General features: G+C 38.6%; 1 protein-coding gene across 12 annotated transcripts in view; it reads left to right on the forward strand.

Moving 5' to 3' along the window:
* The window catches only part of PHF6 (PHD finger protein 6), an 89,014-nt gene that overhangs the window by 43,858 nt on the left and 28,774 nt on the right, over window positions 1-16,382 (forward strand). For all 12 annotated transcript variants that reach the window (XR_014834510.1, XR_014834509.1, XM_085006083.1 and 9 more), the window contains exons 4-5: window positions 1,638-1,771; window positions 2,087-2,130. Coding sequence is in view for 10 of the 12 variants with exons in the window: in XM_085006083.1 (XP_084862209.1) it covers window positions 1,638-1,771; window positions 2,087-2,130 (178 nt within the window). In the remaining 2 variants the exon portion in view is untranslated. The remainder of the gene's footprint in view (window positions 1-1,637; window positions 1,772-2,086; window positions 2,131-16,382) is intronic.

Raw genomic sequence — 16,382 nt, forward strand, 5'->3', positions numbered from 1 at the left:
GCTCATTGAGTTCAGTATTCTTTTTCAAAATGTGCCTATGCAAACCAATTTTAGATGTAATTTCGAAATGAGCTACCTGTGCTAGAGGTCTTACTGAAGGAATGGCAGTGTTCATTAAGTTAAAAAAAAAAAACAGGTAGCAAAATAATACATACAGAATTACATAGAAAAATACTTTCACATAAGCATGGCAACACTGTAATGGTGTCTGCACTTGGTGAGTATGAGTGATTTTTAAATTTTCTTTATACTCTTGTGTTTGCCACAATTTCAAGTATTTTTTTAATTAGAAGTATAATTTACTAAAATAATAGAACCTCATAAATAAAGCTGTAGTACAAATGCTCCACCTCCTCAAGAATTTATAAGCCACCCAAAGTATTTAATAGCTTTCCCTGCTTGATAATTTGGCAGAGTTTCTTTTTACAGTAGTACTTTGAAGTTTCCGTGTTTATTTAAGGAAGTGGCATGTTTCTTTAGCATTAATAATGGGCACTGGCCCTCATGTTTTCTGGGAAGTACCTGTATTGAAAATGTTTCTGTTTCTTACGTAGGAGTCTTTTTTGAAATGATAGCTCGAATGAGAGGTTGAGTGTTTGACTTGCTTAGAGAAATATAAAGCATCTTATTCAAATAGCTGTTAGCCTCTTGCTCAACCAGAATTGCTTAGGGGCCAAGTAATCCAAAAGTTCAGATGTTCTCTATGTTAAAATTAATAAAGAGGAATGAGAACAGTTCAAATGAGGCATCTAGCAACCAAGAAACAAATGAGCAGTTTTGAATATTTACCTTATTGTGAATTTATTCAGGCATGGCATTTATTGCTTAGGAGACAGCCTCATTAAAAGTCCACCCAGTACAGTATGCTGTGATATACTGATATGTTCATCAAAACCACTAACAATCATTGTTATGTAGTTAAAGAATTTTTTTTCTGAGTTTAGAGCATGAGCTAGTTAAACAATGTGAATTATCCAGTAAAGTCTGAAGATAAGGTATATTAAAACATGTGGAAAGAATCTTGTAGTTTTTTTATCTTTTTGCCTGGATTCATAATGAGAGGTAAGTAACATAGGTGAAATTAAAATAGATGAGCATATTTTCGCAATCAGTTGATATCACAGTGTTCTTAGAGATCGAGGCATTTAAAAATCTACCTAATCCTTTTATTTTCTCTCCCTCCCTCACGTGAAGTTGATTTTACCAAGTTCCGAAATACTATGTGAGATTTTTTCTAAAAATTCTCATTGATTAAATGCAAATGTGAAGGAGTATTTTTCTAGTATGAGCCATTTCCCCCAGTTACTCATTTCCAGGAAGATCTGGGTAGTGAAAAGGTCTGCAGCTTACATTCCTGATTCGCAGCATTTCAGATTTTCTCTTGACCACAGTGAAACAATAGACATTAATAATATTCCATTCATTTTGTCAGTGTTTAACATGGGAAAAAATACTCCCCGTAGAATTTTATTTGAATTATTGCTAGGTGAGAAAACAAGAAAAATAGCATCATTCGTTACAAAACTTTTCAATAACCAGTTTGTTTTCTTTGACAGAGATTTGATATGCCTCTAACCTGGTATCATAACCATAGCGAAATCACACACTAATAATATTATTTTCTTGTTTTGCTGTAGATGTGTTCTCTGTGCCATTGTCCAGGAGCAACAATTGGCTGTGATGTGAAGACATGTCACAGGACCTACCACTACCACTGTGCGTTGCATGATAAAGCTCAGATACGAGAGAAACCTTCCCAAGGAATTTACATGTAATTATGTAACTTCTCTTTTAGTGGGGTTTTTGTGTTTTTTTGTTTTTTTTGTTTTTTTTTGTAACAGTCATTCTTTCTTTAGGCTCTTGTGAAAGATTTTCCCATTTCAAATCATTTTTATCTTTATGAGCGTACAATGGTTTTCACAGGGAGTTTAATGCTTAGACAAATGGCATAGGGAGTTTAATGATAGGGTTTTGGGAATCCAGCTTGTGAATTCCCAAAGGGATGAAGGGTAGTGCTCATTCTTAATTTGAAAAATGAATTTTCTTTGTGTACTTGGTAATTTTTAGTTTCTTCATTTTTTTATAGGGTTTATTGCCGAAAACACAAGAAAACTGCACATAACTCTGAAGGTATGTCATTCAGCCACTTTTCAATTTCAAGAGGAAATTTTAGTAAAATATGAGTGAATTATATGAATTTTTACCATGAGATATATCTCAATATTGAATGCATTTCAAAGAATTAATAAAAACATTGGAATAAACTGATGTACATAGTGAAAAAGATCTGATTTTTTAAGAAAACTTTTATCCCAAAGTTCTCATAAAGAGTACATTGAGAAAATACTTATCTTTAGGAGGAAATGATGCCAGTAGTTATGATTTCTGTGTTCAGGTAAAATATGTTCGTAGATTGTAAAGGTGATCATTAGAGTCCTTGCTAGTGTCAGGTAAAGAAAATGTGAACTGGGGATGCGGGCCATTTTGTGATAACTAGGCTTTCTCTTAAATTTTTATTCGCATTGTAGTACTTTTTTTTCTTATACAGACATATTCATAAGAAGTAGTCAATTTTGGAGTTCCCATCGTGGCGCAGTGGTTAACGAATCCAACTAGGAACCATGAGGTTGCGGGTTCGGTCCCTGCCCTTGCTCAGTGGGTTAACGATCCGGCGTTGCCGTGAGCTGTGGTGTAGGTTGCAGACGCGGCTCGGATCCTGCGTTGCTGTGGCTCTGGCGTAGGCCGGTGGCTACAGCTCCGATTCAACCCCTAGCCTGGGAACCTCCATATGCCGTGGGAGCGGCCCAAGAAATAGCAACAACAACAACAACAACAAAAAGACAAAAAAAAAAAAAAGAAGTAGTCAATTTTAAAATACAAACTTTTAAAATTATTTTATAGTTTGCTTCCACTTAAATTGACACAAAACCAGGATAGTCATATTTATATATAGTTAGCCAAGCTGTAGTTGGTCTTGAAAAGGTATGGGAAAGTCTCAAATTGAATTCTGTCTTGTTTCAAACCTTTTCAAACAGATGGTTTTGATACACTTACTAGCAGTATAAAAGGCTTAGATTTAATCTGAGATTGTTCTGTCCTTCCATATTAGATTAGAGATCTTTAAAGTTTTTGTTAGCTTCTGAAAGCATGTTGCTTAGAATTAAGAATGGTTTGAGCCTGTTGTTTCAGGAAGTTGTTTCTTTTATAAAGACTTAGCTAATTATCAGTGTTAGCATATTAAAATTTGTAGCCCTTTTTGATCTCTTAGATCTTGTTTTTATAATACAAAATAGTATTGTTTCCACTTGAGGACCGGATTAGTCTAAGTACTTTAGAAGTGCTGGTTAAAAATTCAGTCTTTAGCAAAAACTTGTCATTAAGGTAAACAAATTGGACAGATAATAAGAGAAGAATGTTTTTGAGGTGATAAAGTGCAACTGATAAACATTTTTAGTGTTTTCCTTCTGTTTTTTTTCCTGACTTAATTCCAAAATTGAATTGAAAAACCTTTCCTGAAAAGTTAAGAATATGCTTTCCTACCTTTCATTATTTCAGATTTTAACAATGTATTTATTGGACTCTCTTCAAGAGTCCAATAAATATGTAGTGAGCATATATGATAAGCCGAGAATTGAGACTTAAGATCTGGAAAATACGAATGTATCCGCATACTGGGGCAGATGTTTGAGGGTGGCAACCATGATTAATGTAGACATCTTCCCTTTTATTCTCTTGGTTTCTGCAGCTGATAGTGCCATCTAGTGGTAGAGCTAAATCACTGCAGGCCACCTCTTTTTTTCTTTCTTTTTTTGGAGGACGTGGGGGCTGCCTGTGGCACATGCAAGTTCTCCAGGCCAGGGATTGAACCCACCACAGCAGTGACCTGAACCGCTGCAATGACAACAGCGGATGCTCAACCTGCTGCACCACAAGAGAACTCCTGAAGTAGAATAATTTTGACTACCTTTTTGCTTAGAGAAACTTTAATGAGGAAGATCTAAATTCATACTTTTCAAGATGACTTTTCTTTTAACATGACTGGCAGGAATACTAAAATTCAAATTTGTGCTACAGTTGATTTGAATTTTGGGTTCAGTGTATACTTTGTAGCACATTGGGGTCACTTCTATTATTTACATGTGTGTGTATTTATACTCATAGAGCTTGAAAGCATAATTTTGCAATTTAAACCTATTACAGAGTTTGTATTTATTGAATTTTGACTTTCATCACATTCATCTAGCTTGAATTTATTAGATATTGAGTGCTTTGTCAGTAACAGAACTTTCAATTATTTCATTATTTTAATGGGGAGCATATGTTCTACTTTATGATTGTAATTTATGGTGGGGGTTGTAGGGTTGTACTTCAGGGCCTGTCTTTGAGAACTGTACTGCCCTAGTCTCTACAGCAAAGAGGAAAGAGGAACCTGTGACAGGTTCTTGATCATTTGCCATCTGTAGTTTAATACTTGCTTTGCTAATACTTGAAATGATACATACTCTTTAATTCAGTCTGTCATGTTAGTTTGATATAAGGTGAACTGTGTTTTGAAATATTATATTTGAGACTCTCTTTACAGTCTCTGTAGTTTTGTCTTTTCCAGAATGTCATATAGTTGGACTCATACAGTACGTAGCCTTCTCAGGTTGGTTTCTTTCACTTAGTTGGCCTTTTCTTGTGGGGGGGGGAATTAGTCGATATAACAGTACTTACAAGAAAGGATCCATTGGGCAGGAGAAGAGTGCAGATACAAAAAGGAGGATTCAGTGCCCAAGTGGAACAATTGCCCTGTGATAAGGAGGACATTTCCACTGTGACAGGAAAGGAGCAAGAGGAAAGGTGGTTCCTATCAGGTCTCTTTCCTCAGTGAGCCAGGGAGAGCAGCAAGGGTTGGAGGTTGAAGGAGAAGAGTTTTGAAAGAATAGTCGTGAAGACTGAGGGAAGAAGCTCGCTTAGAGAAATGCAAAGTTTCTGGACTGGGTTGGACCAGTTGCAGTTGGTAACCGTGAATTTATAAAGGGATGCCGTCAGTCAGGCTGTGTAACATTTCCTCCAGCAATTCCGGATCCTGGGTGTGGCAGAGAAAGTGGCTAGTTGGTTCATTCAGAATCGGGGTTTTGCCATGTGGGTTCAACAAAGAAATAAAGGGATAAGGGAGTTTAGAATATTTGCAAGAGAGAAATAAGAAACTGAAAGGAATGAATAGGCTGGAGGTCCTGATAAGACTGAAGAACAGTGGGAATGAAAGCACGTGGGAAAGCAGTCATTTGTAGTCCCCAAGTATGATGTAGAGAATTTCAGGGGTAGAAGCATTTTAGGTTATCTTGAGATAGCTGGGTGTGATTATAGGGATTAGGTGGTTGCCGGAGGACATCAGCGAAGATAAGAAACTGAATGGCTAGGTTGTTGCTTGGATTGTCCCTGTGGACTGTAAAGTCACCCACGATGATGGCAGGGTTCGGGATGGAGGAAAGGGCTGTGAGCTGAGTGCTGAAGAAAGTCGGATGTGGAAGGTCGAATGAGTGGGAATTGGCAATTGTTAGCAAGGAGGAGGGGAAGAAGATAGCATAGTCTGTAGACCAGAAGAAGTGGCGTCAGCTAGGAGTTTGTTAGAGATGCCTAACCTGAAGCCCCGCCGCGACCTGCTAAATAGGAATTTAAACAAGATCCTAGGTGGTTTGTATGCAGATTAAAATTTGGGAAGCAGTGGTTTAGCTGAATGACATGAATGAGCTCAAAGGTGCAGGGCTGTTTACAAGGGAATGGAGGATTCATGGCCCAGCAGTGCTGTCTGGCAGAACTTCTGTGATGATGGAAATGTTCTATGTTTGCCCTGTCCCATGTGGTAGCCACAGGCCACATGTGGTTTGTGGAGTGCTTAAAATGGTTTAGTGCCCTCCTATTATTATTATTATTATTTATTTATTTATTTATTTATTTTTTTGCTTTTTAGGGCCGCCCCCGCGGCATATGGAGGCTCCCAGGCTAGAGGTCAAATTGGGGCTGTAGCCACTGGCCTGCACCACAGCCACAGCAATGCCAGATCCAAGCCACATCTGCGACCTACACCACAGCTCACGGCAACGCCGGATCCTTAACCCCCTGAGTGAGGCCAGGGATCGAACCCGCAACCTCATGGTTCCTGGTTGGATTTGTTTCTGCTATGCCATGATGGGAACTCCTCCTATTCTTTTTTTTTTTTTTTTTTTTTGTCTTTTTGTCTTTTTTGTTGTTGTTGTTGTTGTTGTTGTTGCTATTTCTTGGGCCGCTCCCACGGCATATGGAGGTTCCCAGGCTAGGGGTTGAATCGGAGCTGTAGCCACCGGCCTACGCCAGAGCCACAGCAACGCGGGATCCGAGCCGCGTCTGCAACCTACACCCCAGCTCACGGCAACGCCGGATCGTTAACCCACTGAGCAAGGGCAGGGACCGAACCCGCAACCTCATGGTTCCTAGTCGGATTCGTTAACCACTGCGCCACGACGGGAACTCCCTCCTCCTATTCTTAATAGAAACTTCCATGTTAAAAATGGCCAGGAATGGTCAGAATTAAATCCTACATCTTAAATGTTTCCCCCCCACTGGCCTGTTTTAATAATAGGTACATCCTTTACCTTTTTTAAAAAGCGATATTTCAAAAATGTCAAACGTTGGGAATAACTCTAGCTGCAACTGATGCTAGTCTCCCTTTTGTAGCAGTACTTTAATATGATAATTTGGCATCACTAACATTTGAGTACTTACAAGGAACTGTTAATTACAAATGAATGGTGGTTCTTTTAAAATCATTTTCATTAGGAGTGTTAAGATCTTTGTGTTTAATAATTTATATAGAGCAAAGATCTGTGATGAGCTGAAAACAGTATCTAGGGTAGATGCTGCGTGTTAGCTATTCACAGCAAGAATGTGTAGAATGTAAGTCATCATCACAGAGATAACCGCAGCTTAGCTTAAGTTCTTAGCTGTAGAAGAGCCAAACTTGTGGTTTATTATATTACTTAACTTACCCAATATAGAATGGTTTGCGTAGGATGGGTACTCAAGAAATGTTTGTAACTTCGTCAGTTTCTTTGGCTTGGAACTAAGCATGGTATTTGATGTGTCACTTGTTTGCGGGCGACGCTTATATATGCTCACTACAATCCTTAGCTTCTCTTGTGTGAGGAGTGAGTAGAGCAAGACGAATGAATAAAACAGGGTTTCAGTTGTGGGGGGGGGTAACACAATTTAGTGTGTGACCAACTGAGTAAAATACAGCGGTGATACATGGAAGTGCTTAGAGATAAAGGGCATCATGTTTGTATCTTACTCTTTAAACCTTTCAGAAAAATTATGTGGACAGAGAGAATGAATGATAAAGCATATGTAGTAAGATATTAACATTTGCATGAAGTGTATATAGTAACTTTTTTTTTTTTTTTACAAATTAAGTCTGAAATTACTTTTAAAAATATCCTAGTAGAGTTCCCCTTGTGGCTCAGCGGAAGTGAACCCAATTAGTATCCTTGAGGACATGGGTTCAGTCCCTGGCCTCGGTCAGTGGGTTAAGGATCCGGTGTTGCCGTGAGCTGTGGTGTGGGTCACAGACGCGGCTCGAATCTGGCATTACTGTGGCTGTGGCGTAGACCGGCAGCTACAGCTCCAATTTGACCCCTAGCCTGGGAACTTCTCTATGACGCAGGTGCGGCCCTAAAAAGACAAAAAAAAAGAAAAAAAAATATATATCATAGTGATAAGTGCCACAATTACAGTGACCATAAAATCCCAGGTATTCTGAGACAGACAGTGTAAAAGAATCTTTGGTACCTATAGCCTTGGAGGCTCTCATCTTGAGTTTGTTCAGGGACTTGGTGGGTCCTCCAGTGGACAGTTTAGCAACTTTCTCTTAGAGATGCTTGTCTAATGATATAACTCAATTTATGTTTTAGGAAGTATGTGGAAGTATGAAGTTATATTGGAAGTATTTTGGGGGGAAAAAGTGTGTTACCATTTAGATTCAAAGCCTTTGCCTGGTTTAATAGTCCCTTAGTATTTTCTTTTCCTTGTTTTTTTCCCTCTAGATTTTGCTGCAATTTTCAGTCTTCATTACTTTTATTAACTGAAAGCTTAGAGAGATTTTAATGTGGCATCAAAGTCTTTTCAAACCTTTTAAGTTGGGGTGCATTGAATAGATTAAATACTGGAAAAGCAGTTTTGTACACTGGTTGAAAATGGGCTTTGAGTTCAGATCTGTATTTGAATCTTAGCTCTGCCGTTTACTAGTCACATGATCTTGGGCAAGTTATTTAGCACCTCTTAGAACCTTAGATACTGCATCTGTAAAACGGGGATTAAAAAAAATCTCACCTTGTCGGATTATTGTAAGAATTGAATGAGGAGCTCTCTCTGTGGCGCAACGGGATCTGCAGTGTCTTGGGAACGCTGGGACGAGGCACAGAGGGTTAAAGATCTGGCGTTGCCACAGGGGGCTTAGGTCGCAAATGTGGCTTGAATCTGGTCTGGGAGTTCCATATGCTGCAGGTGGCCAAAATGGGGTGGGGGGGAAAGAATTGAATGAAATAATGCATGTAATAAAAGGACTCTTGGCAATGTTCCTGGATATAGCAAGTTGCTCAGCAAATACTTCATTCTATGTCATTATCGTCATTACTGTTATTCCTTGAAAAGTCTACTTACCCCCCCCCCCCCGTATTTCTAAGGCTGTACCCTCGGCTTATGTAAGTTCCCAAGCTAGGGGTCCAATCAGAGCTGCAGCTGCCGGTCAACACCACAGCCACAGCAATGCCAAATCCAAGCCCCATCTGCGATCTACACTGCAGTTCAAGGCAATGCTGGATCCTCAACCCACTGAGTAGGGCCAGGAATCAAACTCATGTCCTCATGGACACCAGTCAGGTTCATTACCGCTGAGCCACAACGGGACTCCTTTACTTACCTTTCTTATTACAACTCATCTTTCATGTGCTCTTCCTTGGAAGATAATAGAATTTAAATTGCATTTGCCTTGCTGTACAGTGGGAATATAAAAAAAATTATTTAAAAAAAAAATAAATTGCATTTGTGGTTAGGACAATTTTAGTAATGTATTCATATTGTGCTCTTTGCTAGAACTAGCTCCATGTTTTTTATTTGCTTTTCCAGATCTATTGATCAGCCATGTGCAAAGGCTGCGCTAGGCATTATTTACACCCATCTTTGATTTAGCATACTTCATAGACCTTCATTATAGAAAGTTTCAAACATATGCAAAAATATGTTAGAAAAAAAAAGCCCCGTCTCTTAGCTTTAGCAGCCATCAGTTCATGGACAGTCTTGTTTCATCTATCCCCCCTACCCACTTCCTTCACTTGGATTATTTTTTAATTAAATCCCAGACATCGTATTTCATTTTAGCACACTTAAGAATAATAAGTGTATATGTTGCATATTTATATACATATGTATGTTACATAAAATAAATCTGTTAATCTGAAACATCTTATGAAATAGCAAAATTGGCTCATGACAAGGGGCATGCAGAGCAAATCTCACCACGAATCTGACTAGCATCCATGAGGACGCGGGTTCAATCCCTTGTTGCATAGGGATAATCAGAAGGGTAATAGAGAGAGGCTTGGCCTGTCTAAGGGGACTTAGACATCTGGGGCCTGTGCTCATAAAGGCTGGGAAGGCTTGGTGGCTCAGGAAAGGAGGACTACCTTATTGGTGTCAGCTACTTTATCAAACCTGGATTTTTAGAAATTGTAGGTGTGAATATAAGGATAAGGTTTCATTTTCCACCATATTCATTTCTTTGACTAGGTAGATGAACATTGTACAAAAATCAGCAATACAAAAGAGTATACACCATAAGTAAGCTTTCCTCCCATCCTTGTCCTTGTATCTCAGTTTCCAAATTTTTTTTGCCAAAAGCAACAGCTTATCAGTTTCTTATGTGTCCTTTCAGAGCAGTTCTGTGCATACATAAGCATGTGTATAGCTATCCCTTTCCTAATTTGTAGGAGCATATGAAAATATTAATTTCCATGATAATGGGTATTGGCCACTTCCAAAGCAGGTAGTAACTCACTGACATGTGTTTGTCCCAGCTCTGCTATTCCCTAGCTTTGTGACCTTGGGCAAAAGTATTTAACTTTTATGAATTTAGTTTTCTTACCTATAAAACGGAGATGGGAATGGAGACTGATACAACCTTATGCGGCTGTCGTGAGGCTCAAATGAGGTCATGACTATACTAGATGTAAACTGCATAGCACATCCAGTGTAGTCAAAACTAAAAAAGCTCAAATGTTAACACTTATATTTTGAGTATTTGCATTCATATATTAAATGGAAAAGGGCAAGATGCAGAGTAGTATGCTTAGAATGCCATTTGTTTGTATATTATTTTAAAATAGATTTGTATATGCATAGAAAATAATAGCTGACATTTACTGAGAGCGTCTTTTGTGCCAGGCCCTGTTCTAGTACTTTATGTGAACTCACTCATTTAATTGAAGACCCCTCAGAGGTAGGTCTCAGATCCAAGGACACAGAGTCTCTGACAGATCCAGGATTCAAAACCAGACTCTCTACCATTGAGACTGAAAAAAGAAGTGTTAAGAGTAATTACCTGGAGGAGTCCCTTGGTGGCCTAATGGGTTAAGAATCCTGTGCTGTCACTGCTGTGTCTCGGGTTGCTGCTGTGCGGGTTCGATCCGAGGGAGTGAGTACAAAGAATGGGAAGCATGGAGGCTAGGGCCCCAGCTGAGAGGGCAGAGCAGGTGGAATCAGGAGGTGGAAAGGAAGATTTTTTTCCCCTACTTTTATACTGATAGTTCTTTTATAATTATTATGAAAAAATAATAATAATTTTTTGAAATGTTGAAACATTTTCAGTTTCAATTTGGGAAAAAAACAGTAAGTAACTGAAAAATTTAAACAAAGGTGCTGTGACTAGCTTCATACTCACATTTTTTTCATGTGCAAATGATCTTCAGTTATTTTCTAGGATAAATTTCCAAAAGTAAAAATCAGTGGGTCAAAGGGTTTAATCTTTTTAAGGTTCCCAATACACATGCCATATTACTTTCTAGAAAGATTGTGCTAGATTATATTCCCATCAGCGGTGGATAACTTTACCCCCTCCTTTCAGCACATTGGATATTAACAAATTCCTTTAAATACAAAGGTAGTGGGAGTTCCCGTCGTGGCGCAGTGGTTAACGAATCTGACTAGGAACCATGAGGTTGCAGGTTAGGTCCCTGGCCTCACTCAGTGGGTTAAGGATCCGGCGTTGCCGTGAGCTGTGGTGTAGGTTGCAGACACAGCTCGGATCCCGCGTTGCTGTGGCTGTGGTGTAGGCCGGTGGCTACAGCTCCGATTAGACCCCTAGCCTGGGAACCTCCATATGCCACGGGAGCGGCCCAAGAAATAGCAAAAAAAAAAGACGAAAAAAAGTAAAATAAAATAAATAAATAAATAAAATACAAAGGTAGTATATTGCCCATTGTTAAAACAATTAAAGTAATTCAGAAAGCCCTCTCTTTAGCCCCCAATCACATTCTCTGGGTAACTAATGACAGTTTGTATATTTCCAGAGCCTTCCCTACATACATACAATCTGACGTATATATGCATATGTGCACTATTTGTAGTACAGTAGTACAGTGGCATCATAGTATATATAATTTATCCAACTTGTTTTTTTCATTCTGTATTATATCACAGATACCCTTCTCTGTGTGCATGTAGCTCAACCTCATTCTTTTTAACAGTTGTGTTATATCCCCTAGAATAAATAGAACTGTAGTTTAAGGATTTCTCTATTAATAAAAATCAGTTTTATCTTTTTTCACAAATACAAATAAAACTGCATCGATATTCTGTATTCATATGTGCTTATGTACTTATACAAGTGATTCTTTAAGACAAAGTCCTAGAAATGGGGATGGCAGGTGAGAGTGTGCATTTAACTTTGAAAATAAGTACCGTCACATGTACTAACAGTGTGTGAGAGTGCACTTCCCTACACCTGTACTGGGGTTATCATCAGTCTTTCATTATCTCATCTAATTTGCATTTTTCTTATCACTAGTAAGGCTGGGCTTCTGCCCTTCTTTTTTTTTTTTTTGTCATTTATATTTCATCTGTGAATTGTTAGTCCTATTCTTTGCACATTTTTCTTTTGAGGTTTGTCTTTTTAAAATTGATTTGAAGGAGTTCCCTTGTGGATCAGAAGGTTCAGGATCTGGCATTGTCACTGTGGTGACTCTGCTTACAGCTATGGCACGGGTTTGATCCCATGCCCAGGAACTTCCACATGCCCCGAATGTGGCCATAAAATAAAAGTGCACTTCCTAAAAAAACATTAATTTGAAGTGCTCTCTTAATATAGATATTAATTCTCTGCAATTAAATGGCTTTTTAAGTGTCCTAACTCCAAGATTATAAAAAATACTCTCTTCCGTTTTCTTCTATTACGTTTTTAGCTTATTATTTTATTAGATTTTTTTTTGCCCCATCCCTAATTTTTTCATGTTAATATGAGGAAAGGAATCTCAGTTTTTAAAAAATAGCCAATTTTGCCAATATGTCTTTTCCCCCACTAATTTGAAATGCCACCATTATCATACTCTGATTTCCCATATGCATAGGGGGCTGTTTTCAACCTGGCTTTCTCTTCTGATGATACATATCTATTCCTATGCCAGTGTTTTAACTACTGTAGCTTTATGGCATATTCTGATATCTTTTTTTAAAAAAAGATAGTCTCTGTATTATACATTTACTCTTGCAGAAAACCGTGGAATCAACTTGAAGTTCCTTTTTATCAGCATTTCATTAAATTAGGTCAGTGAGAACTGATATTCTAATGTTGATCCCATTCATCTAAGAGAAGCATGGTCTACCTCAACATTTTTGTGGAGCTGCTTTTATATTTGTATTTCTAACATATTTTTAGTTGGGTTTATTTGTAGCTTTTTATAACTATTTAAAGGTTCTATTTTGGTAGGCGAAAATGATATATCACTTAATTTACACTTTTTTGACTCTAGAGAAGCCAAATTTTCTAAAAGTATATTTAAATACTTCTATGAATTATTTGATCATATGCTTGATCCATTTTTCTGTTGGGGGTCTTAATCTTTTGTGAGCTTATCAGATCATAAGGATACTAATCCTTTGTCTTAAGTACAGCAGGTATTTTTCCAGTTTGTTTGCCTTTTAAACAAATTTTTTTTTGGTAGTTGATTTACAGTATTCTCTCAATTTCTGCTGTATGGCAGAGTGACCCAGTTACACATATACATACCTTCTTATTCTCACATTATCCTCCATCATGTTCCATCACAAATGACTGGATACAGTTCCCTGTGCTATACAGCAGGATCTCATTGCCTATCCACTCCAAATGCAGTAGTTTGCATCTACCAACCCCAAACTCACAGTCCCTACCACTCCCTCCCCCTAGGCAACCACAGATCTGTTCTCCATGTCCGTGAGTTTATTTCTTTTCTGTGGAAAGGTTCATTTGTGCCATATGTTAGATTCCAGGTATAACTGATATCATATGGTATTTGTCTTTCTCTTTCTGACTTCCCTTAGTATGAGTCTCTAGTTCCATCCATGTTGCTGCAAATGGCATTCTTTTGTTCTTTTTTATGGCTCAGTAGTATTCCATTCTGTATATACACCACATCTTCTCAATCCATTCATCTGTTGATGGATATTTAGGTTGTTTCCATGTCTTGGCTGTTTTTTTTTTTTTTTTAGGACCACACCTGTGGCATATGGAGATTTCCAAGCTAGGGGTTAAATCAGAGCTGTACCCACTGGCCTATACCACAGGTCACGGCAATGCCAGATCCTTAACCCACTGAGTGAGGCCAGGGATCGAACCTGAGTCCTCATGGATGCTAGTCAGATTTGTTTCCGCTGAGCCATGCCAGGGACTCCTTGTCTAATTTGAATAGTGCTGCAAGGAACATAGGAATGAATAGTGCATGTATCTTTTTCAGTGAAAGTTTCGTCCAGATATTTGCCCAGGGGTGCAGTTGCTAGATCATATGGTAGTTCTGTATTTAGTTTTATGAGGTACCTCCATACTGTTTTCCATAGTGGTTGTACCAGTTTACATTCCCACCAATAGTGCAGGAGGATTCCCTTTTCTCCATTCCCTCTCTGGCATTTCTTATTTATAGGTTATTAATGATGGCCATTCTGACTGGTGTGAGGTGGTACCTCACTGTAGTTTTGATTTACAGTTCTCTAATAATTAGTGATATTGACCACTTTTTCATATGCCTACCTGTTGGCCATCTGAATATCTTCTTTGGAAAAATGTCTCTTCAGGTCTTCTGCCCATTTTTCAATTTGTGTGTGTGTTTGCTGTTGAGTAGTAAGAGTTATTTGTATGTTTTGGAGATTAAGTCCTTGCTTAATTGTTTACAACTATTTTCTCCCATTCGGTAGGTTGTCTTTTTGTTTTTTATGGTTCCCTTTGCTGTGCAAAAGCTTGTAAGTTTGATTAGGTCCCATTGGTTTATTTTTGTTTTTATTTCTCTTGCCTTGGGAAACTGACCTAAGAAAGCATTTGTACAGTTGATGACAGAGACTGTTTTGCCTATGTTCTGTTCTAGGAGTTTTATGGTGTCTTGTCTTAAGTTTAAGTCTTTAAGCCATTTAAGTTTGTTTTTGTGCATGGTGTGAGGATGTGTTCTACTTTCATTGATTTAAATGCAGCTGTCCTTTTTTGCCAGCATCACTTGCTAAAGAGACTGTCTTTTTCCCACTCACCACTTTTATTCAACATAGCATTGGAAGTCCTAGCCACAGCAATCAGACAAACAAAAGAAATAAAAAATATCCAATTTGGAAGAGAAGAGGTAAAATTGTCACTCTATCCAGATGACATGATACTATATATAGAAAACCCTAAGAATTCCACATGAAAACTACTCAAACTGATCAACAAATTCAGCAAAGTCGTAGGATACAAGATTAACATTCAGAAATTGGTTGCATTTATATGTACTAACAATGAAATATCAGAAAAGGAATATAAAAATACAATACCTTTTAAATAAATCACACACCCCCAAAATTAATTTTTTAATTTTTAATTTTTTTTGTCTTTTCTAAGGCCGCACCCACAGCATATGGAAGTTCCTGGGCTGGGGTCTAATCGGAGCTGTAGCTGCCAGCCTACGCCACACCCACAGCAACGTGGGATCTGAGCCACGTCTGCGACCTACACCACAGCTCACGCCAACGCCGGATCCCCAACCCACTGAGGCCAACTGATCGAACCTGCAACCTCATGGTTCCTAGTCGGATTCGTTAACCACTGCACCATGACGGGAACTCCACATCCCCCAAAATTAAAAATTTAGGAATAAATCTGACCGAGGAGGTGAAAGACTTGTTTGCTGAGAACTATAAAATGTTAATCAAGGAAATTAAAGGGGATTCAGAGAAATGGAAATATATTCCATGCTCCTGGATTGGAAGAATTAATATTGTTAAAATGGCCATACTACCCAAAGCAATCTACAGATTTAATGCAATCCCTATTGGATTACCCATGACATTTTCTCACAGAACTAGAACAAATAATCCAAAAATTTATGTGGAACCACAAAAGACCCAGAATTGACAAAGCAATCCTGAGGGGAAAAAAAACCAAGCAGGAGGCAAAACTCTCTCAGACTTCAAACAATGTTACAAAGCTACAGTAATCAAGACAGTAGGTTACTGGTACAAAAAGAGACATACAGACCAATGGAATAGAATAGAGAACCCAGAAATAAATGCAGATGCCTATTGTCAACTAATCTTCAACAAAGGAGGCAAGAAAATAAAAGGTTTGCCATTTGGGAGTTATCGTGGCTCAGTGGAAACGAATATGACTAGCATCCATGAGGATGCAGGTTTGATCCCTGGCCTCGCTCAGTGAGTTAAGGATCCGGCGTTGCTGTGAGCTGTGGTGTAGGCTGGCAGCTACAGCTGTGATTTGACCCCTAGCCTGGGCATCTCCACGTGCCACGGGTCGGGCCCTAAAAGGACAAAAAAAGAATTATTTCAACTTTTAATATCTTTTTTTTTTTTTTTTTTTTTACTTTCAGAACTTTAAAGGTCTAGTATAGTTAAATCTGTCATTCTTTTTGTGATTTTTTTTTTTTTTTTGTCTTTTTAGGGCCGTACCCACGGCATATGGAGGTTCCCAGGCTAGGGGTCTAATTGGAGCCGTAGCTGCCAAGCCTACGCCACAGCCACAGCAACGCGGGATCTGAGCCACGTCTGCAACCTACACCACAGCTCACGGCAACACTGGATCCTTAACCCACCGAGCGAAGTCAGGGACCAAACCGCACAACCTCATGGTTCCTAGTCGAATT

The sequence above is a fragment of the Sus scrofa genome, chromosome X (assembly GCF_054392235.1).
Source record: "Sus scrofa isolate SSC_HxYL_T2T_F1_AM1 chromosome X, Sscrofa_HxYL_maternal_Yorkshire_Landrace_v2.0, whole genome shotgun sequence".
In the NCBI taxonomy this organism is placed as follows: Eukaryota; Metazoa; Chordata; class Mammalia; order Artiodactyla; family Suidae; genus Sus; species Sus scrofa.